The following is a 27,473-nucleotide window of genomic DNA, read 5'->3' as shown; positions in this document are numbered from 1 at the left end:
TTTTTTGTTTACATTCCTTTTTATTTTTGCTTGCACGATTACCAAAAAAGTCAGTGGAAAGCAAGTTGTTTATCATCTGGTAACATTGCATAACTGCACAGACAGGCACTGTTATCCATCACTGTGTTCATCAGACAGGATGCTCTGTTTCAGTGCACATTTCAGGATCTAATCATTATCATGGTGTCAGGGTCTGCATGAAAACGATATCAGAGAGTCGGACGAGGATCGGTGCGCAGCAGTCACATCAAACCTTCTGAGTGAAGTTCTCGGGGAAAACACCTTTGGCTGAAATATCTTTCTTCTGGAACCAGTGAGACTCCTTGACGCCTAGAAGCCAGCCGTCATCCTGCAGACAGACACAACAGATCGCATCAAAGGCTTGATTTACAGGAAACCAGAGGATTTAAAGGAAATCAGCATCAGACTGACTGGTTTCACAGCATCGACTGGCAATTTTGGACTAAATACAACTTCTTCTTTTTCTTTTTTTTCCTTCAGTTAAATTTCAGCTTCAGGAACCAACATTTAAAAATACGAGCTGCTACAGAGTTTCCTTTGTTTGCTACATTTTTGTATCATTTCTAAGCCCCATAGTTAGCTGGTTATAGCTGCTCGCCTGTCAGCTATAACCAGCTAGTTAGTTAGTCAGTAACCACAGGTTTATTATTGTGTTACTTGATTACTCAGCAAAGCAGCATGTTAGGTATATGTTCTGTGCCAATTAATTAGTTAGGTCCTTAGTTAGCTAGTTAATTTGATGTAAACATGTTAGTGCCGCTCCTGTCGGTAAATACTAACTGTTTTGGTACGTTTTGGTTGGTTGGTTGGTTTATTAGTTAATTTTGTTCATTAGTGTCCAGGTTGATTCCCCGTCTGTAAACACTAACTTCTTTGGTACATCTTGGTTATAGTTAGTTGGTTGGTTGGTAGATTGGTTAGTTAGTGTCTGAGTTGCTTCCCTGTTGGTAAACACTAACTGTTTTTGGTACATCTTGGTTACAGTTAGTTAGTTGGTTAGTAGGTTGGTTAGTTAGTGTCTGAGTTGCTTCCCTGTTGGTAAACACTAACTGTTTTGGTACATGTTGGTTGGTTGGTTAGTTGGTTTATGTCAGAGTTGCTTCCCTGTCGGTAAATACTAACTTTTTTGGTACATCTCGATTACAGTTAGTTAGTTGGTTGGTAGGTTGGTTAGTTAGTGTCTGAGTTGCTTCCCTGTTGGTAAACACCAACTGTTTTTGTACATTTTGGTTGGTTGGTTGGTTAGTTGGTTAATGTCAGAGTTGCTTCCCTGTTGGTAAACACTAACTCTTTTGGTTCATTTTGGTTATGGCTAGTTAGTTAGTTTGATAGGTCACCCTGTAAATTACTTGGTTAGTTGCTTTGCTGTTAGTTCAGCCATATATTTATATTTGTGGTATTTATATATTCAGGTAGTAAGTTAGTTATTTAGTAAGCCAGTCAGTTGGCTGGTTAGTTGGTTAGTTAATTGGCTAGTTGCTTAGCTGGTTGATTGGTTAAATGATTCATCGGATTTCTCAGACAATAAGTTTCTTAATTTGAAGTCCGTTTCAATCAATCAATCAATCTCTTTATTTAGACACAATTAATGTCCACGAACAGACAAAAAAGAAAAATAATAAAAAAAGAGAAAAATAAAAAATATATAATATAATAATCAATCACTAAAGCGCCAATAATTCCAGTTTTACAGTTTATCGGACACAGAGTCATTTAGTGTAATAGTTGAATTAATTACTTAGTCATTTAGTTGCTTTGTTAACTATTACAACATTTGGGGACTAAAAAAACTTTATTAACATGCTATTGTGGTAAAGAGTTGGTCATTAATTGATAATCAGTCATTCAGGAAGCTAAACCTTTGGTGGTTAGTTCTGGCAGAGTTTCTGGCATCACCACATGGCTTTGGTCCTGTTTTCTAGGTGCTAAAGTTCAATGCAGATGACACCAACCTGTTCGTCTGGGTTGTCAAAAGCCAAAACCAGCACAGAATCTCCGACCTTCAGCTCCAGCTCATCGTTGTCAGTGGCTGTGTATTCATGTACTGCTTTCACCTGGATTACAAAGCAGGGTGTCAGGAGGATAGAAACCAATGAAATTACTTATCTGACATAACCGTTCGCTTTGGTGGAGATAAACATGAGGTGGATTTACCTTGTAGAGGAACCCTGGAGGAAGTTCAGCATCGGAGCCATTGGTTACAGAGCTCTGCAGAAAGAAAAAGCCAGATGCTTTAAACAAACACATTTCTGCTAAACGATGGAATGGAAAAGTCTTTAGAGTGGAGAAAAAATAAAGGTCTAAGGAATTAAGGTCGTCATACAGGAAATCTGAGGCTCTTTTAAAGGCGTCTTCTACTTTCTCTACTTTTATAACTCTACCTCCTCCTCCTCCTGGCCCCAATCTCCCTGTTCAACACAGGCATCATCACCATCATCATCCCAGTTTGGCTCAGAGTACGACTGAGCTGCGTATGCTGGGTCTTCAGTCCAGGTGTCCTGACCCTCAGCCTTCTCCGTATTGTCCCAGCTGGGCGGAGTGCGGCTCTGATAGTTGCTGTCGCTATAATCCCAGCCCGTTTGGGGCTGTCCTTGGTACTGATCGTCCTCCTGCTGGGAAAGCTGCTCTGTGCCGCTCTGATCTTGCTATAAAATCAAGGGTTGTGTAGCAAAGCAAGGTGTGTTTGGGATCATAAGGAAGATCAAGGAGAGGAATGAAAGGAAATACCAGAGGAGCGTTTGAGTTTAATGTTGGCATAAAACCACAAGGGAGGGATTTAAAAAGCCAAAGGGAGTAAATATAGAGTTGATAGTTAATTTAACTCTTTGTAGCGGTAGATATAGAGTGTAGTTGTCTGAGGAGTATTTATAAACTTACCCACGATGCGTCCCATGATGGCGTCTATCGTGAAGCAATGAGGAATAAGACGAAAGACCAAATTTATTCACACAAACACCATTTCGGATGACTTTTCACGGCACGTCTGTTCATTTATTCACCTAAAGATGTTTCTCTCAACCTTTTTGTTTTTGAAATTATTATTTTTTTTTTTTCTAAATTATCATCAGTTGTGATTGTGGGAACTGGAAGGGACCCGGGACCAGGGCGGGATTTACCATTAGGCAATACTAGGCAGTTGCCTGGGGCCCCAAGTTCCTGGGGGGGGCCCATAAAAGTCTGTTTACATGTATTTTTAACACAACTAATCCTTATTTGTGCACATTAATTATGTTTTTGATAAAAATCCTTTTGTTAAAATACAGTCAGAACACTTATAATAAGTGTGTCTCTGTTTATGTGCTTTAGTGGTCAATAAAAACGTCCTGTAGGCTGTCTGGTTACTGCATCATCAAGAACCAGGAAATGTTCTTTGAATAATTACAAGTTCGTTTTTTTTTATTAAAGGACTTTCTTAAATTCTTAAATTTTCTGTCACAAAAAGCAGTTTTTGTTTTTCACAATTTAACAGTGGTTAAATTGCCGGGTCACAAGCATCAGATATTTGCACAAGCATCAGATATTTGTATATGTATTATTTTTGTAAGATCTCATGCAAAGCCTGCTGTTTTATAACTAGAAAGAAATAAAATTAAAAAAGCCAAAGATTATTCATGCAAACTGAGGTGAAATAAACTCAGATATGAGAAACGGAAAACCACACCGGTCGTGTTTACATGCAATCTAAAGGTGATCAACCATTAAAGTTTAAACTAAAAATATGTGAGAACTTAAAAATAACAAAGGCTTTTTAAATTTATGTAGAGAGTAGAATGCATGTAAAGACATTCCTTTTTTTAAACTGGCCTCAGCGTCACACAAACCCACCTTGGGAACTGGAATTGTAACAGGAAGTAAAACCTCAACATCCCAGTCCAGCAGGTTCACCCCCGCCCAGGGCTCACACTGCTACACACACACACACACACACACACACACACAGCTCCGTATTGTTAGCATAAATAAATAGAATAAAATCAAACGGCTCATTAGAGCCATCTTTGTTAGCATTTACCTCCTATACATGCTATTATCCATCTGATATCAGAGATCTGATTGTTCCTTATGTTCCTAACAGAGCACTTCGCTCTCAATCTGCAGGTTTACTAGTGGTTCCTAGAATTTCTAAAAGCAGAATGGGAGGCAGATCTTTTAGTTATCCTGAGATATCTCTATAGTTCTGCTGCTATAGGCTTAGACTGCTGGAGGACATAGAGACCCCCATTTCATCATTCTGCTTCATTCTATCTCTATTCTCCCACTCTGCAGAATCTGTTAGTTCAATCTCTAACGTTCTGCTCTCTCTGCTTTTTCTCATAGTAGCTTCATCTGGTCTGTTCCTGTTTGGCCGTGACTCCATCCTGGAGAGAAATATCAGCTGTGCTGCTGCCATCAACACCTTTGTTTCTAGATGTTGGAGCTTGGCCTGTTTTCCAGTGTAGTCCTGTTTCTCTGACTGTGACTAACTGGATGTGCTCTCTTCATCCTCTGACATGGGAGCTGGCTCGGAGCTCGTCTGCCTGGCTGTGTGTTTCCTGGACGGGGCCGCCTGTGGAGCTGGTTGACAGTTGCCTTTTGTATCTATGCTTCTTTTTCTATGTCTGCTTCTGTCTCCTTGAACCCCAGTGGGCCTCAGCAGATGGCCGCTCACACTGAGCCTGGTTCTGCTGGAGGTTTCTTCCTGTTCAAAGGGAGTTTTTCCTCTCCACTGTCGCTACAAGCATGCTTAGTGTGAGGGATTGCTGAAGAGTCAATGAGTCGATGCAATCAGCTGGTTTTCCTTAGAAAACTTTGAATCAATCTGACTGGATGATCTGGTGAACTGGAAAGTGACCTGAGATGACATGATGTGAATTGGAGCTATAGAAACGAACTGAACTGCATTGAATTAAACTTTTAAACACTTTTTAATTAGAGATTAAACTAAAGGGGTTCCTCTGGGTTGAACCCTTGGGTCTCTTCTGTTTAACAACTGTGTTCTCAAAAAAAGTCAAATATTAAAAAAGTTTAAAATCTTTGGCCACTATTACAAATATGAGATCAATGACAGACAAATTAGGAACATCAGAGCAGGTATCAGGGTTTAACTAAACAGTGAAAAGGAAACTATATCTGTTCTAAGGTAGGATAGCTTAGCGTCTGCCTGACCTCTTGTGTCGTGCTGGAGGAGTTTGTGTTAGCATCTGGTTCTAAAGCCTCTTCCTCAAACATGCCAGCGATTTGCTGTTTGGGGTCTGGAGATGGGGTAAGTCTGGGTGGAGGCCGGTTGGGCGGAGGTCCGAGCTTCTGCACCATGAGGCGGGTTAGGTATGCAGCGATCCAACGTGCACACATGCAAACGCAGTAATGAACACGCATGTTGGTTAGACAATAAAATTAAAAACAATCGACTGTCGTCTAAAACCTCGGAGACTTCAAACCAGTAAAGTTTTCCATCATAAATTCTGTGTTTTATTGCTTTTATTCTGTTTACCTTTGGTGCAGGGCTAGTCGATTCACTGTGGTTGGCTTCCTCACTGGGAAGAGAGAAAAAGATACCATTAAAAAAAACTAATCATTAAGGATGAGGAGGAAACTCTCAGATAAGGAGGATTCAAGGGTAAAAACCATCAGTGTTCATCCACAAGAGGGCGCCACTATGCTTAAAAATCTAACCTTTCTTCATGCTCTTCAAGTTAATTGTTTGAAAATCAGTCATAGGGCAACTTGAGAGCCAGCCAAGGTCACCTTGAGCTTTATTAGTAATTTATCCAGGAACAAACTGGAAACCTTGATCATTCGGTTTATTTATGAACTAAAATCCATCAGATTGAGGATCTGCAGGCTGGACTGTTATGGTGCACAGAAAGACATGCAGCAGGGAGAGCCATGCATGCAGCACAGTTTACCTCTTTGCACCGTCTCCGTTCCCTGTTGCTGCAGTAGCATCTTTTCTGCACCAGATGGCGATCTGACGTTAATTACTTTCATTTTCAGAGGTTTTCTGGAATCTTTAAAGCTTCAGGCTGAACTTACTTGATCTGCCGTTGTTCCTCCAGTTTGGTCATGATGTCGTTCAGGTTCTGGCTGAGCTGCTCAGAGGAGACCCAGCTGTTACCGGCCGAGGAAATCATCTTTAGTTCGACAGACTGAACAGGGGTTTTTTATTTACTCACTTTGCTCATTTCTTTGTGGAAGCTCTCCTGATGACCTGCCAGGCTCTGGAATGTGCTAACATAGACGCCAACACGACTGAAACACAAACAAACACCTTGTTTACGGTTGGATCCCACAGCTGCAGGGAACATCTGGACCGGTCCGTTTCTCACCTGTCCCAAAGAGTTGGAAGCTCGTCCTGTAACTCCACATTCAGCTCCTCGAAGATCTTCTGAGCCCGACCCAGGTCCTCCTCCGCCTGCGCAGACAGACAGTGAATAAAGGCAGACGCCCAAAGAACCGTCTGAGGAGAGACACGCAGCTCAAAGCAGGTTTAAACGGCAGAGACGAGAAGATCAGGGGGAAACCAAAAGATCAGCTTCTACTGAGTCCCAGAAACACAGAAATCAATTATTCATTAACGTGGTTTAGTTAGTCCATTAACTAGTCCTAAACTCACACGTTATTCAGTTAATTAGATTAAGTGTTCAGCTTGTCCCCTCATTGTTATTTAGTTTTTTCTGTAGGTTAGTTAGTTAGATTAGTTCATCTTTAACCCTTTATAGTACGGAAGAGGATTAGGGCCACTGGAAAAAAAAAAAGTTAACTGATTTTTACATTTTATTTTAGTTTAGTATGGGGAAAAAAAATTAAAAATTCTGACTTTTTTTCTCAGAATTCTGACTTTAATCTCAGAATTCTGACTTTTTTTTATTCTCAGAATTCAGTCAGAATTCTGAAAATAAAGTCAGAATTAATGAAAAAAAGTCAGAATTCTGAGAAAAGTCAGAATTAATAAAAAAAGTCAGAATTCTGAGAAAAAAGGCAGAATTATTAAAAAAAGTCAGAATTCTGAGAAAAAAGTCAGAATTATAAAAAAAAGGTCAGAATTCATAAAAAAGTCAAAATTCTGAGGGAAAAAAAGTCAGAATTCTGAGAAAAGTCAGAATTCATAAAAAAAGTCAGAATTCTGAGAAAAAAGTCAGAATTCTGAGAAAAAAGTCATAATTCTGAGATTAAAGTCAGAATTCTGACTTTTTTCCCATACTAAACTGATATAAAATAAAAAAAATCCATTAACCCTTTTTTTTGAGCAGTGGCCCTAATCCTCTTCTGTATTATATGGCACTTAGTGAAAGACTTTAAATATCTAAATTAAGTAATTTTGTCTTAAAATAAGTGCATTTTGAGCAGGTAAATGAGACACTTTGCAAAAGGAAAATGAAAGTTTACATTTAAAATAAGGAAAAAAATAGTAGTCTCCTATTTGAAGTGCATAATATCAAATAATCTTATTTTAAGGATAAAAAAGGCTTCTTCCATTGGGAGATGGAAGTCATCAAAAACTTTAACTTGCCCTATAAAGGCTTATGTTAGCTGGTTAGCTGCTAACCTGTCAGAGAACCCAAATGTTTATTATCGTGTCACTTTATTACTCAGGCAAACAGATTGTTATGTATATTTTTGTGTTAGTTAATCTGTTAGTTAGCTAGTTAATTTGATGTCAACATGTTAGTTAGTTTGGGAGTTGCTTCCTTATCAGTTAACACCAATTTGTTGGTATATTTTAGTTTTTTGTTTGTTTTATCAGAGTATTTGATAGGTAAACTTTTAAGTTAGTTGGTTAGTTGCTTTTCTTTTAGTTAAGTCAGTAAAGTCATACATTTATATTTGTGGTTTTTAATTATCCAGACAATAAGTTAGTTAGTTAGTTAGTTAGTAAGTCTGTTGGCTGGTTAGGTGGTTAGTTAGCTGTCTAGTTGCTTAGTTAAGGGTTGGTTATCCTCCTGCAGCAGCGTGTCGCAGTGAACTTGTTGCAGATATTTTTGATTTATGCTCAATGTTGAAGCGTGGTCTGCGCTGTTATTCCACGCAGCAACGCCAGAGGGCCAATCAGGAACTAGCTGTGGGTCTAGATACGGCCAAGGGACATTAGGGGGCCAAACAGAGCGGGATCCAGGTGGAAAAAGGGTCCCAGCGTTCTCGCGCACCCCACTCCTCTAGCTGGTCCATCTTCACCAGTCGTTTCACCAATGGTGGTCATACAAACAAAACAAGCCGGTAAGGAACCAAACAGGAAATACGGATAGTGTAGAGCGGATATAGATTTGACCAATCAGAGGCCTCCTGTCTGCGGCACTGTCTGAGGTCACCTACAGTTTGGGAGAGTATCTGCAGAAGGGGCGGGGCTTATCTACGTTAAATGTGACACACACGCAGACGACCTGGTGTCTGAGCATAAATCAGGCTTTAGTTAGTCAGTTAGATAGTTAGCTAGTTGCTTAGTTAGTTAGTTGGCTAATTTATTAGCTGGTTGGTTAGTTATTTGGTTAGATAGTTGGTTGGCTAGTTTCTCAATTAATTAGTTAGTCGGTCAGTCGATAGACCGGTCGGTCGGTTAAATGATTAGTTTGTTTCTCAGATAATGTTTCTTTGTTTTAGTTAGTTAGTTCGCTAGTTGCTTAGCTGGTTGGTCGGCTGGTTGGATGATTAGTTAGTTGATCGCTCAGTCAGTCGGTTAAATGATTAGTTTGTTTCTCAGATAATGTTTCTTTGTTTTAGTTAGTTAGCTGGCTAGTTGCTTAGCTGGTTGGTCGGCTGGTTGGATGATTAGTTAGTTGATCGCTCAGTCGGTCAGTTAAATGATTAGTTTGGTTTCTCAGATGATATGTTTCTTTGTTTCTTAGTCAGTTTATTGGACTCGGTGTCTGATAAAGTGTGATAGTTGAATTAATCACTTAGTCATTTAGTTGATTTGTTACAGATGTTCTGGTCCCCTGTATGGGGGGGGGGGGGGGGGGGGGGGTTGCAATGATAACTCTATTCCTGTATTGTAGGTATTTGAAAGGTGAAATCTGAGTCTCTCTCCCCCCCCTTTTAAGGTTGTTTTTTCTTTCTTAACATAAATGGCTTCCTTCACGCCCCCTTCAAACCACCTGTCTTCTTTGTCCAAATTCTGGTCCTAAGCACTAAGATGTAAAGGTTTGTATTTATTGAAAGAAATCTGAAAATAAATGTATGAAAACAAAACCAATATTGATCATTTAACTGGATCTCCAAATTATTTCAATACTTAGTATCAGGATCTTTAGACCATGTTTCCTTTTTTCCTTTTTCTAAGTGAGGATGAAGAGACGAGCCCGAGCTTCACCTGGTTGTAGGAGAGGTTAGTCTGAGCCACCTGGTGGGCAGAAATCAAACCCTGAGCCCAGCTGGGAGCGGCCATCTCCAACAAGGCTGCTGGCTAACACGGCACACCATGCAGGACGGTAAGAGACGGGAGCGAAGAAAACAAGGAGCAGGACAGGAGTCAAACAAGAACAATTCAAGACAAATGCAAACATGTACATTAGTAAGTTAACCTTTGCTTTATTGCTTTCACACATTTAATCAGATACGTTTGAAACCAACTGATTTAAGGTGGGACTGAACTAATGCAGCCTCAGTTGTTCATGAGCTGACAATAATTCCATCCCGCCTTAAATTCAGACGTTTCCAGTTGGTTTGCATTCAGATCCAAACCCGACCTGCTGAAAGGAACCAGCCGCTGCTCCTGCTGCTTACCTTGGCGATCTTGGCTTCATCCTTCTTCTTTCCTTTCTGTAAAGAGGCAAAGTGGTGGCGGGCGCTGTCGAAGTCCACCAGCTTCCTCTCTCGCTTGGCTATACGGGACTGGTTGACATCAGATGGACAGAAAACCAAACCAGCAGTGAGTCTTTAAGAAAACTAAAGGTCATTATCTGCTGCTGTGATGTCCTGGAATCTGTCTCCTACAGTAGCAGCCATTTAAAATGGCCGTTCCCAGTCAGACGCCAGCAGAATGGCAGTTCACATTCCTGCAACTCCCAGCAAAATCCCCTCCAACTTCCAGCCACTGGAGTGACCCCCTCTTATATATTTTTCTACTCTGACTCCACCCTTTCACTGATTTACTGGGTCTGACCAGGAGATGGCGCTTCTCTTGAGATCTTAATGTCCACAAATCATGACTGAGAGAATATTTTAGTACGAAGATTGATGTTTGAAAAGGAATTATAGGGGACCAGCCAAGGACAAATCAATGACTAATCAAGGACAAATCCATGATCAATCTAGGATCAATTAAGGACCAATTAAGGACCGGCCAAGGAAAAATCATTGACCAAGCAAGGACCAGCAGAGGAGCAATCAAGGACCAGCCAAGGACCCATCAAGGACCAGCCAAGGACAAATCAATGATTAATCAAGGATCAATTAAGGACAAATCAATGATTAATCAATGATCAATTAAGGACAAATCAATGATCAATCTAGGATCAATTAAGGACCAATCAAGGACCAGCCAAGGACCAATCACTGATCAATCAAGGACCAATCAAGGACAAATCAATGATCAATCTAGGATCAATTAAGGACCAGCCAAGGAAAAATCATTGACCAATCAAGGACAAGCCAAGGAGCAATCAAGGACCAGCCAAGGACAAATCAATGATCAATCTAGGATCAATTAAGGACCAATTAAGGACCGGCCAAGGAAAAGTCATTGACCAAGCAAGGACCAGCTAAGGACAAATCACTGATCAATCAAGGACCTGCCAAGGAGCAATCAAGGACCAGCCAAGGAGCAATCAAGGACCAGCCAAGGACAAATCAATGATCAATCTAGGATCAATTAAGGACCAATTAAGGACCGGCCAAGGAAAAGTCATTGACCAAGCAAGGACCAGCAGAGGAGCAATCAAGGACCTGCCAAGGACCAGCCAAGGACCAATCAAGGACTGGCCAAGGAAAAGTCATTGACCAAGCAAGGACCAGCAGAGGAGCAATCAAGGACCTGCCAAGGACCAGCCAAGGACCAATCAAGGACTGGCCAAGAAAAAATCATTGACCAAGCAAGGACCAGCTAAGGACAAATCACTGATCAATCAAGGACCAGCCAAGGACCAATCAAGGACCAGCCAAGGACTAGCTAAGGACAAATCACTGATCAATCAAGGACCAGCCAAGGACCAATCAAGGACCAGCCAAGGACCAATCACTGATCAATCAAGGACCAGCCAAGGAGCAATCAAGGACCAGCCAAGGACTAGCTAAGAACAAATCACTGATCAATCAAGGACCAATCAAGGACAAATCAATGATCAATCTAGGATCAATTAAGGACCAGCCAAGGAAAAATCATTGACCAATCAAGGACCAGCCAAGGACTAGCTAAGAACAAATCACTGATCAATCAAGGACCGGCCAAGGACCCATCAAGGTCCGGTCAAGGACCCATAAAGGAAATTAGGGAAATTTTCAATGGTTACTACTGTCGGAGTTAATAATACGCCTCTTTGCTGCCCTCTTGTGTCTCTTTTAAGTCATTAAATGTCTACATTTCATTATTTTGCATCTCTTTGTGGTCATTGTCCCTTTTCCAGACCTGATTCTGGAACTCACCTTGATTTCCGGGAACTGAGCCAGGTACGTGTCCATGCACAGCAGAGATTTGTCTGTCAGGTTCTGATGGAAGCTCAACCACAGCGTGTCCGTGTCCTGAAAAAGGCAAACATTTTGTTCATGGTAAACCTGTTTTCACTCTGCCAGGCTGTTTCTGCACTGATCCTCTATTCCTAAAGGTGTGGACTCTGATTCAGGGCCTGTAGAAGGTCGTTTCCTGTGTTGTGCTGTAACCTTGCACTAGTTTTCTGTTTGAGGCACTATTGTCTCATGCCGGACACTGTGAAAACTCTGGGATAATGACACAGTCTATGTGGTCACTTCATCTTATTCTATACGGGCCGCCGTTTGTAAAGTAGGCAAAACTTATTGGTTTAGCGTGTTTTAAGGGAAAAATAAGGTTTTTGTTTTTTTATTTAACAAAGTCTTACTTTGTTAAATATTTAGTTTGGAGTTAAATATTTAGTTTGCAAATTAAATATTTAGTTTGTTACATAAATATTTACCTAAAAGTTATATATTTATTTAACAAACTAAATATTTAGCTAGAACCAAGCTAAATATTTAGTATAAATAGCATAGAGATTCCCAGGCTTTTACTTTGGTAGTTCACTTCTGCTTTTTGGCAAGGGAATTTGCATAGTCGCTAAATATTTAGCTAGCTGATGCTTTAGTTTGGAGCTAAATATCTATTTAATAAACTAAATATTTAGTTTTTAAACTAAATATTTAGTTTGGAGCTAAATATCTATTTAACAAACTAAATATTTAGTTTTTAAACTAAATATTTAGTTTAATATTTAGTTTTTAAACTAAATATTTAGTTTAATATTTAGTTTTTAAACTAAATATTTGGTTTTTAAACTAAATATTTAGTTTGGAGCTAAATATCTATTTAACAAACTAAATATTTAATTTGAAAACTCAATATTTAGCTCCAAAGTGAATATTTATTTAATAAACTAAATATTTAGTTTTTAAACTAAATATTTAGCTTGGAGCTAAATATCTATTTAATAAACTAAATATTTAGTTTTTAAACTAAATATTTAGTTTGGAGCTAAATATCTATTTAACAAACTAAATATTTATTTAATAAACTAAATATTTGGTTTTTAAACTAAATATTTAGTTTGGAGCTAAATATCTATTTAACAAACTAAATATTTAATTTGAAAACTCAATATTTAGCTCCAAAGTGAATATTTATTTAATAAACTAAATATTTAGTTTTTAAACTAAATATTTAGCTTGGAGCTAAATATCTATTTAATAAACTAAATATTTAGTTTTTAAACTAAATATTTAGTTTGGAGCTAAATATCTATTTAACAAACTAAATATTTAGCTAGAACCAAGCTAAATATTTAGTATAAATAGCATAGAGATTCCCAGGCTTTTACTTTGGTAGTTCACTTCTGCTTTTTGGCAAGGGAATTTGCATAGTCGCTAAATATTTAGCTAGCTGATGCTTTAGTTTGGAGCTAAATATCTATTTAATAAACTAAATATTTAGTTTTTAAACTAAATATTTAGTTTGGAGCTAAATATCTATTTAACAAACTAAATATTTAGTTTTTAAACTAAATATTTAGTTTGGAGCTAAATATCTATTTAACAAACTAAATATTTAATTTGAAAACTCAATATTTAGCTCCAAAGTGAATATTTATTTAATAAACTAAATATTTAGTTTTTAAACTAAATATTTAGCTTGGAGCTAAATATCTATTTAATAAACTAAATATTTAGTTTTTAAACTAAATATTTAGTTTGGAGCTAAATATCTATTTAACAAACTAAATATTTATTTAATAAACTAAATATTTGGTTTTTAAACTAAATATTTAGTTTGGAGCTAAATATCTATTTAACAAACTAAATATTTAGTTTTTAAACTAAATATTTAGTTTGGAGCTAAATATCTATTTAACAAACTAAATATTTATTTAATAAACTAAATATTTGGTTTTTAAACTAAATATTTAGTTTGGAGCTAAATATCTATTTAACAAACTAAATATTTAATTTGAAAACTCAATATTTAGCTCCAAAGTGAATATTTATTTAATAAACTAAATATTTAGTTTTTAAACTAAATATTTAGCTTGGACCTAAATATCTATTTAATAAACTAAATATTTAGTTTTTAAACTAAATATTTAGTTTGGAGCTAAATATCTATTTAACAAACTAAATATTCAATTTGCAAACTCAATATTTAGCTCCAAAGTAAATATTTATTTAACATAGTAAGATTTTTATAAATAAATGAATGACATAAAAAAATGACTAGGAAAAAAAATAGCCCCCTTATTTTTCTCACTAAATAACCATAAATGTTGTTCCTAATTTTTGACCTCTTAACTTTACGAACGGCGACCCATCAACGGCATAATTCCGATCAGAACAGATTACAGCGGTTTTTACCTCCAGGTTATTGTCCAGCTCCTTCTCTATCATCTCCTTCAGAGCGAAGCGACAGAAAGGCATGCAGTTAGAGGAGAGAGAGCATCAGCAGGAAGAAACCGGAGGCTCAGCTCACAATCACAGACGGCCAAGAAGGGAAAACATCAACATGCAGGGAAGTCAGACACGTTTTCTCCAGATCGCCTTCCATGCTCCTCTCTGGGCGGGAAGTTTTTCTAACCTCCTTTAAAGGTGTCTCACCTCCACCAGTGCGTCCAGCTCCTCCTTTCCAAACCAGTCAGGTTCGTACATGTCAGCCAGACAGTCCTGCAGCCGCCGTGACGCGTCGTGCATGGCTGGAACGAACACAGAGTCGCCGTTATTCAAAGCAACCTGTGACTGGCTGCTGGATCTGCTGAGGAATCTCCAGACCGCTTCCTGTCTGCAGCAGACTGACCTTTGACCGCTGCCATGTAGCTCTTCAGGTCTTTCTGCAGTTTGCTGCCTTCATTCTGAAACAGCAAACACAGACAGTGAGGAAGAGGAGCGGCGGGATGAAGGTGGAGCAGCGGAGCGAGATGAAGAGCAGCTCACCATCTGCTTGGTGAAGTTAGCAACCAGCTCCTCAAAGGCAGCGTCCCGAGTCTCATCAGCTTTACCCAGCTTCTGGAGGACCTGCAGGGGCGACCGGACACGAGTCATCCATCCATCCATCCATCCATCCATCCATCCATCCATCCATCCATCCATCCATCCATCCATCCATCCATCCATCCATCCATCCATCCATCCATCCATCCATCCATCCATCCATCCATCCATCCATCCATCCATCCATCCATCCATCCATCCATCCATCCATCCATCCATCCATCCATCCATCTTCATATTGTTATTTCTGGACTAAATGCAGACATTTGATGTTGGAGGTAAAGAAAGAGACAGAAACATCTAGAATGGAGACAAAACTTTAGCTATAAAAGCCCCAGACTTATAATTACCACAAAAATACAAACTAAACACTGATTATTTATTTGATTAAAACAAATTAATCAATCAGAAATGGCACTGAATTGGAAAACTATTAAAAATGGGCTTAAAAGCAACCAATTAACTCAGTTTGTAGTAAATTATGTCACAAAGAAGAGTCGGACCAGATATTATTAGGACATGATGGTATGTGAGGTCAAAGGTCAGGGCTTCTGGGCCCCACTTTTAGCTTGAAGTGTTTAGTTATGATGAAACTGAGGTTTCCAGAGTTCACGTTCTGTTTTCTGCTCCTAAAATCCAACTATTTTCAGAAAATTTAAAAAATGGAGTTTAATAGAGAGAAAAGCTGAATGAGGCCAATCAGATGAAGGAAAGTGAGTTTATAGAGCAAGTGTTTGAGTTTCATTAATGATTGTTTAGGAAAGATCAGCCCTGAATCTCTGACCAATCAGAGCTCAGCATCGCCTCACAGGTGAGTTGAGTTACTCTGATTCTGCTCAGGTACGTTTCAGACCTCAGGAGGTTTTCAGCAGCAGCAGGTGAGAAACGCAACAAAGAAAACTGCTAAAGGTTATTAACCGTAGGGCATAAATTAGACATTTAAAAAAACATGTTATTTTTTTATTAAATGTTTGCCTTAAAAAGTAATTTCATGTCTGTTTTTAGTAATTTAAGCCTTCTTGAAATAAATACAGAAAATCCTAACTTCACTTTTGCTTTTTGGGATTTATTTTTTTTGTTTTTTCTGAATTGAATTCCATTTGTAAAAGAAAAATGACTTGTGCATGTAAAAGCATATACGGAAGAGGATTAGGGCCACTGGAAAAATAAATAAATAAATAACTATTTTTTTTTATTTCAGTTTAGTATGGGAAAAAAGTCAGAATTCTGACTTTAATCTCAGAATTCTGACTTTAATCTCCGAATTCTGACAATAAAAAAAGTCAGAATTCTGACTTTTTTCCCGTACTGAACTGAAATAAAATTTTAAAATCAGTTAAAAAAAAATTTTCCCACTGGCCCTAATCCTCTTCCGTAAACATATTATATAACTAGCTTTTAAAATGTAATTATGAAATAATGGTGATAATAATAATAATCTGGTAAACTGTAAAGTGCCTTGAGATGACATGTGTTGTTAATTGACTCTATTTGAATAAAAAAAATTAAAAATAAAATAATTTTTTGAAGACAAATTCAATGCTAGGAATTAAAACACTTTTTTCACCAAATTAGTTTTAATTCTTCATAACTTCGACCTCCTTTGATCTTTATAGTATAGTTTTTAATTCTTTTAAAAAATTAGTTTTAATTTAAACACTCTTTTTCAGAGTTTGTTCTCTGACTGCTTTATTAATCACACATTTTCTGATGTAGTTTATAATAATCTAGATATAAAAGTTATTTCTGTATCTATGCTTCTTTTTCTATGTCTGCTTCTGTCTCCTTGAACCCCAGTGGGCCTCAGCAGATGGCCGCTCACACTGAGCCTGGTTCTGCTGGAGGTTCCTTCCTGTTCAAAGGGAGTTTTTCCTCTCCACTGTCGCTACAAGCATGCTTAGTGTGAGGGATTGCCTTGGCGTCAAAATGATGCAATCAATTGATTTTCCTTTAAGATGACATGATGTGAATTGGCGCTATAGAAATAATAGTTTCTATGATAATTTGATCTCATTTTGTAAACAAATAGTAAATAAACTTTATCTGAATAATTGTTCTGCATTAGTTTTATCGGGTTTCTCTCCTCTGGGTTTTGGTCTGAGCTGGAATCACATCCATGTTTCTCTGCGGTCAGGCGCAGCGGGTCAGCGGCTAATCTGATCAGATGACCTACTGCGAAGCACATGGACCGGCCTCCACCACCTGCTGCTGTAATCCGGTGACGAGGCGACGGAGGGGACTTCCCCTCCGCTGCCGGAGAGGACGCCAACACCTCGGGCTGAGGGAAAGCGGGTGAGTCAGGGTGACGCTCTGCTGGGGGCGACTAATCTGTGGGTTCAGAATAAATCAGCCATCGTCTCTGAGTCTGAAGATCAGGCCTCAGAGCCTCAGAAGGTGAGGATCGCAGCTCAGCAGGGTCTGTCTGCAGGAGGATCTGTAGCATTTCTGTGAAATTTAGCTTCAGTTTACTATAATAAAAATGAATGATTTCACAAAGACAAGAACAAATGAGTATCAGCCCTGCAGCCGTCAGTGTTGGGTTTCAGCCCAGAAATAGCCTCCAGCATATTTACAGGCAGGCTGAGGGGTATTAACAGCTATGAGGAGAAGGTCTGAGGGGTAAATATAGCTGCCCCGCCCACAGCCGAGGAGGACAGGTGCTGAAGCCAAGCAGGACAACCTCCATGGGTGAGGAGTTCGCTTTAGATGAGAGAGACTGCACTGTGAAAACCATCTAGAAATAAGTAAAACGTCTTAAGTATTTACCCTTAATTTGAGATAGTTTACCAATAGGATGAATATTTTACTCCTAAAATAACATAATTAAATAAAATACACTGGAAATAAGACAATTCAATTGTAAATGCTCTTGTTCCATTTGCAAAATGTCTCTTTTACCTCCTCCGCCCAAGAACAAATGCACTTATTTTACTAAAAAAATACTTATCTAGATTTATGTATTTTTCCAGTGTGTTTTATATTATCATAAAAACTAATTTTAGATTATCCGTCTGATCAGAACCAGAAACATCAGAGGCTGTAATAAAACGGACTGCTGTGAATCTTTAGCAAACTTTAAGCACCGTTAATGAGAAGTTGATCGCAAAAAGCTGATCTGAAGGAGGGACGACGATTTGACGGGATGATGGAGGACCGCCTCAAAATAAAACTCTAGTTCCTTCTCAGATTTTAAAGGAGAAGACCATCTATACCTAAAACTAATATGCTCGCTGTGATTTAATGAATTTAGAGTTAATCACCGAGTCCAAAAGCGGCCATTTTTGCCCAAATCTAGTAGCCCCTCCCTCCTGCCATCTTCCAGCAGTGACGTCACGGTGCGGTAAGCCTAGCGCCATTCTCCCCGCTTTCCAAGCTAAATCAATGGGAACTACTAGACACATCTGCAATCAACAACAATTATTGAAGATTTCCAGAGGACTTCACCATTGAAATTCACCAGAGCTATAGTGAAACTGACAATGCCCACGTGCATGGCAGCTGGATGCTGGAATACATCGGGTAAAAGTGAAAAAAAGAGTTATTCCACCTTTCTGATTCCTGATCCACCACGGACGGGTTCCCTTAAATTAAAATGATCCTGTTCTATTAGCAAAGTGTTTCACTTACCTCCTTAATTCAAAAAAAATGCACACATTCTAAGAAAAAAAAAGACTTATTGATACTTAATTTTTTTGCAGTGTGACCAACGTCTTTTGCTTTTTATTGAAATCTAAATAAGTCCTTTTTTTCTTGAAATTAGTGCATTTTTTTGGATTGAGGAGATAAAATACATTTTGCCAATGGGACAAAACAATTTATATTTAAAATAAGAAAACTCAATTGCATTATTTCAAGTGCATTTCATCTAAATATCTTATTTTAGTGGTAAAAGTCCTCATTTCACTGGCAAACTATCCCATTTGCCTACTCAAATTAAGGGTAAATACACTTAATTTAGGAAATTATTACTTTTTTCTAGATCCTTTTTTTCCAGTGTAGCAGGAATGTTTTTTGGACTGTCAAATTAGTAATTTTTTTTTTATTAAGTGTATTTACTCTTAATTTGAGGAGGTAAATTAGATAGTTTGCCAATTAAATGAGTATTTTTACTCCTAAAATAAGATAATTGGATAACAAGCACTTAAAAATAAGACGATACAATTGTGTTGTCTTATTTTTAATGTAAATTTTCTTGTTCCGTTGGCAAAATGTCTCTTTTACCTCCTCAATCCAAGAACAAATGCACTAATTTTAAGAAAAAATGTACTCATCTGTATTTTGATTTATTTTCCAGTGCAGAGGGAGGATCTGTTGGTTACAGAATTACACTGCAAAAACAGTCTAGAAATAAGCAAAAAAGGTTTGAATTAAGTGTAAATCCCCTTAAAAAATTAGGATTTGCCATCGAACTTCTGGCCAGAGAAAAAACCCGTAATATGTAGCCAACATTTGGAAGAAGAATGTTTTCAAGATGACTTGGATAATAGCGCGTTGTGACAAACACCAGATACAGCACTGGGACTTGATCAACAGCCGATACCGCACCGTGACGTCACTAACCAGTAGGTGGCAGTAGTGTTCTTTGACAAACATGGATGCCTCCAGTAAAGCACATTCACAGGAAAATTACTCTGAATTAAAAACACTGATCATTTATTGAACAGGATGGAATCATTTCAGATTTAAAGTTTGAATTCTGAATATGATCGAACTTTTCCTTAAAAAAATCCTCTGACAAATTAAGTTCTGAACTTTGACTAGACCGTTTCCTTTAATTGACCCCCTTGAAGTGGATCTGGAATGTTCTAGAACGGTCTGTGACTCTCTGTAATGGGCTTAGCTTGATAGGCTGCATTTATCTCTTTGCTTTTCCTTTTTCCCACTACAGTTTTTCCTTCCACTCAACTTTCTACAGATATGCTTAGAAGCAGCCCTCTGCGGACGGCTAGCTTCTTCTGAAACGCCCTCCTGTGTGTCCTCTGCGTTTCATTTAATCTGAGTTTATTGGGTTAATAACCTTCTAGTTAATCTAATGAAATGAGATGCAGCTTTAGAGAAGAACAACCCCTGAAAAGGGATAATAGGGTAACGGGACGGGTTGGACCCGGTCACTCCACTCGGTGTCTGCAGAGGTGATCTGGTCTCCATCCACTTCCTCTGATGAATGCAGGGAAGCTTCCTCTGCTGGAATGCTCCTAAATAAGATCCCTCACCAGACGTGACGGGAATGCGGAGGCTGTTTCTGTCAGCGGAGTCACGAAGGCAGCAGCTGCTCTTCCCGGTTCATTCAGGAGCTTCTGACATTCCCAGATCTACGCCGAACGTCAGCAGAAAGGCTCCATCAATCAATAATAATTTACTTTATCAGAGAAATTACTTTGCAGGAATGTTGAGAGGAAGATATTTTAGAAAAAGGCAAACTGACCAGAAGCTTAATAGTTTCATTTTATATTTAAACTGCATTGAAGTGAATAAAATGTATAGACCTCATTAAACATCTTAGTTGAATTGATCAACCTTTGTAGAATATCCCTTTATTAGTCATATCTAAAATAACTTATAATGATTAAAGTCTGTTGTTATCGATAAGCAGCTGCATCTTCTGGGTGGTTTAAATCTCTTTAAAGTCTGTTTTAATTATAAAACTTTATTTTTTTTAAAAGATATAAGAGCAGAAATGGGTTAGTGCAGGGGTGCTCAAAGAGGGGGCTGTGAGGCACCAAATTTACTATTAAATGAATTCATATAATATTTAAAAACTTAAATTGTATTAAAAATGTACGTTTAGTGCCCCGTCAAATAAAGTTTGTTATAATAGACATAATTCAAGTTAATTTAATCAAATGTATTAAAAATGAAAATAATTTTGTAAATATCCAGTGAAGTAATGAAGTGAATGTGTTTTTTTTTTTTTTTTTTCCCAGTTTGTTGCATTATTTTTGGGTCTCTTAGAGGCATAAATCTGTCTAATTTAAACTGAATGATCAAAATAAATTCATTTTGGATTCAATTTCAACTCGTTAAGATGGACTACATATAAATAAAGGAACAGACATTACATGACATGTTGGCTTGCCTTATATGGAACCTGGACCCATAATAAATAATAATAAATTGTCTACAGCTGTTTTAAATGAAAATTCTTTTTGTTTACACGAGTGTAAACAAAATGACAAAATAAATCTAAGTCTCTAAGCCTAATGGAGGATCAGAAATCAGGACTGTGTTTTATCTAAGTTTAAACCAAAAAAAAGGAAAGTTGTAGATTTGTATTAGAAATTAGCTGCACGGACTAAGAAGCCATGAGTGATTTTAAAAAAAAATGTTTCTCAATAGAAATGAATGGAATAAAAATTGCCAAATGAGATGGAGCGCTATGATTAGATTAGAAGAGAAATGATGTAAAGAAGAATTTCTCATGAGAACGGGTCAGATTCTGCAAAATGAAAGTGAAAGTGAAAGCCCTTTGGGAAACTCCTCCAACTCCCATTGTCATTGTGACACAGCACACACAAGTGAACACTGCACACCATGAAATTGCATTTATGCCTCACCCGTGCAGGGGGGCAGCCCTCAATGGCGCCCCAAGGGAGCAGTGTGGCGGGACGGTACCATGCTCAGGGTACCTCAGTCATGGAGGAGGATGGGGGAGAGCGCTGGTTAATTACTCCCCCCACCAACCTGGCGGGTCAGGAGTCGAACCGGTAACCTTTGGGATCCAAGTCTGACACCCTAACCGCTCACCCACGACTGCCCATTAAATGCAATTAAATGGCCAGTAAAATGCAATTAAACGTAGAGCAAAGTGACCCAGAAAGGTTAAATCCACTAAAATGACCCATTTATATAATGGAAATATTTATTGCAGAACAAAATGTTCATTTAAAAGGTGATGGAAAATTCCACAAAGCATTTAGACATTTTAGATTTGCCCACAAAAATATAAGATTTTTACTTTTAGACAAAAATGACCTCATTCTGACATCAGCGTGTCAACCCTTAATTAACCAATAGTTGATCAATAAACAACCTCAGGTTGATCTTTAACCAGACTATAACCAAAAGTACCCCGACTAAAAACCCGAAATGAAACTCTGAACAAATCTAGAACCAAACCAAGGACCGCTCTCCAATCAGTCCCGACTCAATCCCAACTGAAACCAGGGCTGCTCCCAAACCAGATCTGTTTCAGATATATTTCATAGTGAAACATTTCTTTTATCAAGACACTTGATCTGACATTTACATGTTTCCTTTTAAGAAAAAGCCTGATGCATAAACAACAAACAGGCAAAGTGACAATATCTATAATAAAAATAAAGATAATAAAAACATAATACACTGGAAAAAATCGAAATCTAGACAAGTAATTTTTTTCTAAAAATAAGTGCATTTGTTCTTGGATTAAGGAGATAAAAGAAAAATTTTGCCAATGGAACCAGAAAATTTACCCTTAAAATAAGAAAACACAATTACATTGTCTTATTTCAAGTGCATTTTATCTAATTATCTTATTTTAAGAGTAAAAAAACTAATTACATTGGCAAACTATCTTATTTACCTTCTCAAATTAAGAGTAAATACACCTATTTTAATCATTTTTTACTCATTTCTAGATCATTTTTCCAGTGTAAACAGTAAAATCTAGGGATGCACGATATTGGGATTTTGGCCTATCCGATATGCCGATATTTTAAAACTCATGTAGCCGATAACCGATATCGATACCGATGTTAAAGCTGGACAAAAATAAGTAGTCATTGAAAATAGCACTTTTGTTATCCATTTCTGACACTTTGAAAAATAATATACTCAAATATATTTTCATACGCTGATATCAAATTGATTTTTAAAAACGCGGTATCGATCTATTTTACTTTCAAAATCTGGTGAAATTTCATCGTTCTGTTACAAACTCTGGTGATATTTTGCAAATTCTTGTGAGATTTTGTTAGTAAAATAGATCGATACCGCGTCAATATATCAACATATAAAAATATGGCAACATTTGGTGAACTTTGGGGGGATTTCGTAGCATAACGATGACATATAGCAATATTTCATTAGTAAAAGAGATTGATATGGTGTTTTTAAATGGCAATATATCAGCATATGAAGATATTGGGATATTTTAATGGATCAATATTTTTTCCCTCGTCTTTAGAAGTTTTTAAGTCTGTAAAAAAAGAAGTTTTTGAGGAAGAAGAAGAAGTAGTATTTTTACTTTTTATTTTTTTAGACGTTAGAAACTCAGAAGCTGATCAAATATCGGGTTAAATATCGGTGGGGTGGCCGACGTCCGATATTCAGTTTTAAGGCCGATACCGATAGGGCGCCGATTATATCGTGCATCCCTAGTAAAGTTACTACAATAATGATGGTACTGAAAATAAAAAACAACAAACAGAATCGCGCTGTAAAGAAATTAAGTATCAAATACAAGAGACCCCCCCCCCCCACCCTCCCCCAGGAGTGCTACGCTTTGGCTATAGTCAGTTATTTAACGCCTGCCAAGTTTTTTCAGACTCTCTCAGTTTTTCTTTTAGAATGCATCTGATTCTCTCCAGGTGAAAGGTGTCGTTCAGGTCAGCGCTTAGATGACCGTACTTCTTTTTCCTTCCAATGCAAAAGGATCGGTTTCTTGGCAGTTATAACACCAAAAGACAGGAGGCGCCGCTGTCCTTCAGTAAGCTTTAAGAGCTTATCAGATATTCCCAGAAAGATCAGAACAGGATCTGGGATTATCTGGACTTCCAGAATCCCAGACAGGAAATGAAACCTTCCCAAGAGTCTTTGCTTCTGTCTGTAGCTAGTGTCCGCACTGAAGCTGGAAAGACGGCTTTTCAGTACTCTGCCCCCACAGCATGGAACAATCTTCAGGATTTGATTCCAATCGGACATTTTAAACGATTGCTCAAAGGTTTGGAAATAAGATCTATGGTTTGTAACTGTTTTAGGAATTCCTAATTATAGATAGATGTAATTGTAAACTGTAATGTGATCTTGGCCAGGACTCCCTTGAAAAAGAGATTGTTATTCTCAATGGGAGATTAACAATAAAGGAATAAAGAAAAATATGTCACCCCAGCATATTTGCACTTTATGGCAAAGGGCATAGCTGTGTGATAAGGTCGCACGTTCACGTTTCTCACACAAGGCCGATATGTCTGGGAATGTTTTATGCACATTAACCTTGGAGTAATGCAGCCTATGTAGAATTTTAAATTGTATCAAACAGAGTTGGACGTTAATGGAACAGTCATGTATGTGTTGAAGCCATGCTTCCCACACAAACTGAGGTATTCTCCAACCGAACACCAACTGAGTCCCCAACCAAATCCAGAACCCAACCAAGGAGCGCTCCCCAGCCAGCCTCCAGTCCCTCCCAGAGCTCCGTTAAAGTCTTCCTGTTTTGTACCGCGGCTGAACCCAGCGTCTTTGACCGACGTCTGACCAGCAGCTGCAGCCTGGAACATGTTTGAACTCTGCTGTGATTCAAAGCATCCATAGAGCCGAGGAGGACCGGGTCTGTCCAGGCTCTCTGAGCTAACGAGCGATGGCGCTCCTGGTGTGGCTCCGAGGTGATTAAAGGGCAAAACCTCAGCAGCTTAAGCAACAAGAGTGATTAGAGCCGACAATAAGAACTCTGCTCCACACAGACTGTCGCTCAGGTCTTATTCAGACACTTTGGTCCGTCGTTTGAAAGTTTTCTGGATCTAAAGTTGTTGTTTAGAAGCTAAATGTGGGAGAGCTTTGATTCTTGTACGAAACCAGAACGATTGTAAAAAAGGTGAATCTAAACCCTGTGATCCAGAAGCTTCTGAGGTTAAGCCATCCTTTCCCTCTGAGATCATCCGTCTCACCTCACTGCAGAGGAATTTACTGAGATTGCTGCACAGCTTCATTAAGGCCCAAACTGTATCAGCCAGGATGAGATCCTGACTTTGACTAGGCCGTTTCCTCGTTCATACATTCTGCTATAGATCGGCTGCCAGCTCGTCTTTTTGGGAGTTTGGACCAAGCTACAGAGGAGTTCATGGTCCAGTCCATACCTGCAGGTGTTCTGGGTTTATAGCAGCAAACGAAGCCCAAAGCATCACACAGCCATCGCTGTGCTTAATGGCAGGGTTCGGGTGTTTGGTAGCGCTTGGCTTTAAACTCTAATATCTCTACTCTGGTCTCGTCTAAAATAAAACGACTCCAAACATCCAGTCAGAAGAAACTGTGTTAAAAAGGGTTTTCTAATCATCATGTTAAGTATTAAATAATAAAACACTTTTAGGATCTATTGGGAATTTAGTTCTTCCTTTACCAGAAACCTTAGGAACTCTTTTCTTATGTTTATATAAATGTTAAATGTTTCTGATACATAGGAGTCCTGCTGCACCACACAGCTTATTAATTCTTAATGTAAATATGGAAACTTTTTATTTTTTCCTCACTTACACTGCAAAAAAGTAATTATTTATTAAAATAAGTTTATTTTTTTCTTGAATTGTGGAAGTGAGACATTTTGCCAATGGAACATAAGAAAAAAACTATTGCATTGTGCACTATTATCTAATTATCTTATTTTAAGAGTAAAAATACTCATTCCATTGGCAAACTATCTGATTTATCTGCTCAAGTTAAGGGTAAATACACCTAATTTAAGAAATTTGTACTTATTTTCAGGTCATTTTTGCAGTGTAATTGAGTTTAAATCGCATCATTTGATGGTTGTTGGGATTTTAGTGAAGGGGAGGGACGATTATGCACACAAAAATGTTTGCATTTAGCGGCCCTGAGTCAGGACTTAGTGGAGCCATCTTTGGTTTTAGGTCCAGCTGCAGATCTTGGGTGGGGGGTTAACATCTGCAGGCTGAAATTTCAGCCCATTCTTTGCAGAAAACTTTGAGCCCTTCAAGTCTTCTCACAGATTCTCATTTGATTTTAGGTCTGGGCTTTGACTAGGCCGCTCTGACATGTGACTCTGACTTGATCTTAAAGTCGTTGCATTCCCAAATGCTCCTGAATGGTGCCCAACTTTACCCGAGTGAATAAAGTGAATGTGATTGGTCGATTATCAAGGGGGCGGGATTGTTGTGGCGGAAGGTTTGCAAGCAAGTTTGGTTGTGGCCGGTTTGTCGGAAGCATCTTGCTAACCAGTTAGCATCTTAGTGCTAGCAGGTTCCCAATGGGAAATTCCATTGGGACCAAGTAGCACTAAATTGGTGACTTAGAAACGACGCTGTCAAGGAACGCTATGGACAGCGGAAACATGCAAGAGGAGGAGAGTTTAGTGTCGGAGGTCGTGGATGAGTCTCCTCCGTCATCCATTTTTTATTTAGAGGAGGAAAGCGGGGACGAAGATGTTGTGGAAGAGGACGCCAGGGCGCCAGAAGCTTGGTTTGGTGTAGAAGGCTTCCAGCCGTACATGTTTGAGCCCTTGCCTCGCAACGCTGCCAGTTCTGTTAGCTCTACGCCTGCCGAAGACACAGACGTCCATCCCCGTGAACACTGGGACGCAACTCAATGGGAAAGGGAAGGATTCTGATTTCAACCGTTGCGTATATTAGCTGCGACATATGAATCAAGATGCTATGACCGAAAACATTTGATTGACCGTTGATACATGATTGGCCGAATTTAGGTGTTCAGGCTGACGTAGAACTAACTGGCCTGCAGAAGATAACGAAAGAAAACTCAGATTTTAAGATGGGATTTTATTTTTTGAAAAGAAATTTTCTAACTTTTGGGACAATATTGTCTGACAAAGAGTAAATTTATACACATTTAACAAATGGAGCAAAAAGTCCAGTTCAGCCTCATGTGATCAAAGCAGCTTCTTCTCCATGTTTGCTTTATATATTTCATTTAGTGCTTTTAACATTCAAAATGAACATTTCTTGGTTTATTTAAATGTATTTTGTAAAATTGTCAGTTAATATCTTAATGTAGACCTACTTTTTAAACATTTCTAGTATGTTTTTAATGTATGAGTTTAATACCCTGTTATAAAGCATTTAATTGCGTTAATTAGACATTTCTATCTCTAATCTTTAAACTTTAAAATGAGCTAAAGGCTTCCAGAGCTCCAGGGAGCCCCGGACCAGCATCAAACTGCTGCTTTCTGAGCCCAGGGATCCAGTTTCACACCCTGACACCGCGTCCTGCTGCCTGCCTACCTTCTCCTGCGCCCTGCTCAGCCTCTTCTGGACGTTCAGGGCCAGTTTCCCGGCTGTCACCCCTTTCCCGATCTCTGCCATGTCGCGCTGCGTGGAAGCTGTGTCCGGGCCCACGGAGAGGAAGAAACCAGAGGGACAAATGTCGCTCCTCTGTGCGTAAAAAGCGCTCCGGTGCGCGCGACCTCGGCCAGCCGTGCGTAACTCTAATCCTGTTGACAGCTTCTTAAAGGCGCAATGCGTAATTTAATCCGACCTGTACCTGTCTGTCTGTCTGTCTGTCTGTCTGTGAGAAAAGAACAGCAGCAGCAGGAGGTTCGGTTCGGTTCGGTTCGGTGATCAGCAGCAGCTCTGAACCCTTCTCCTCCTTAATTACCTCAAACTGAGCAGATATGCATTCAGCCTCTTAAAGGCGCAGCGGCCTGTTATTATTAGCAGACCAACTGTTGCACACATGCGCTGCTGCTCCTATTTAAGCCGCTCCGTGTCAAATGTGAGGCTAAATCGGTCCAGAGAGCCGCGGAGACGCACATTCCCTCCTCCGCTACCTCCAGGTAACAGCAGGGGGCGCTGATAGTAAGGTAACCGGAGCAATGGCGTCACTAATGGGGGCTGGAGGGGCAAAAAGGCCCTCAGACAGCTTCCTGAGCTTCTGATTTAAAAAAATAAAAGATA

General features: G+C 38.7%; 1 protein-coding gene across 6 annotated transcripts; it reads right to left on the bottom strand.

Annotated features, from left to right (window-relative positions):
• Positions 1-27,237, bottom strand: bin1b (bridging integrator 1b). Of its 6 annotated transcripts, XM_038302301.1 has the most exons (16): positions 26,802-27,143; positions 14,578-14,658; positions 14,441-14,495; positions 14,245-14,339; positions 11,575-11,670; positions 9,718-9,825; positions 9,305-9,397; positions 6,327-6,412; positions 6,174-6,249; positions 6,034-6,089; positions 5,907-5,951; positions 5,492-5,534; positions 5,167-5,304; positions 2,176-2,229; positions 1,974-2,075; positions 1-349 (listed from the first exon to the last, which is right to left on the bottom strand). In XM_038302301.1, exons 1-16 carry the CDS (start codon positions 26,880-26,882, stop codon positions 248-250), a joined length of 1,311 nt encoding a protein of 436 aa, XP_038158229.1. In that variant the 5' UTR covers positions 26,883-27,143; the 3' UTR covers positions 1-247. The 6 variants fall into 6 exon arrangements, with proteins under 6 accessions (XP_038158229.1, XP_038158233.1, XP_038158234.1 ...); XM_038302305.1 differs by lacking the exon at positions 5,167-5,304 and having other exon boundaries at positions 26,802-27,140; XM_038302300.1 differs by lacking the exons at positions 1-349; positions 1,974-2,075; positions 2,176-2,229 and adding exons at positions 2,376-2,666; positions 2,899-2,922 and having other exon boundaries at positions 26,802-27,230.
• Positions 27,238-27,473: the final 236 nt, after the last annotated feature.

This window comes from Cyprinodon tularosa, unplaced genomic scaffold (assembly GCF_016077235.1).
Source record: "Cyprinodon tularosa strain WSP-4 unplaced genomic scaffold, ASM1607723v1 ctg486, whole genome shotgun sequence".
In the NCBI taxonomy this organism is placed as follows: domain Eukaryota; kingdom Metazoa; phylum Chordata; class Actinopteri; order Cyprinodontiformes; family Cyprinodontidae; genus Cyprinodon; species Cyprinodon tularosa.
Note: the sequence above shows the minus strand (reverse complement) of the source record. Positions and strands in the feature narration are given on the sequence as shown.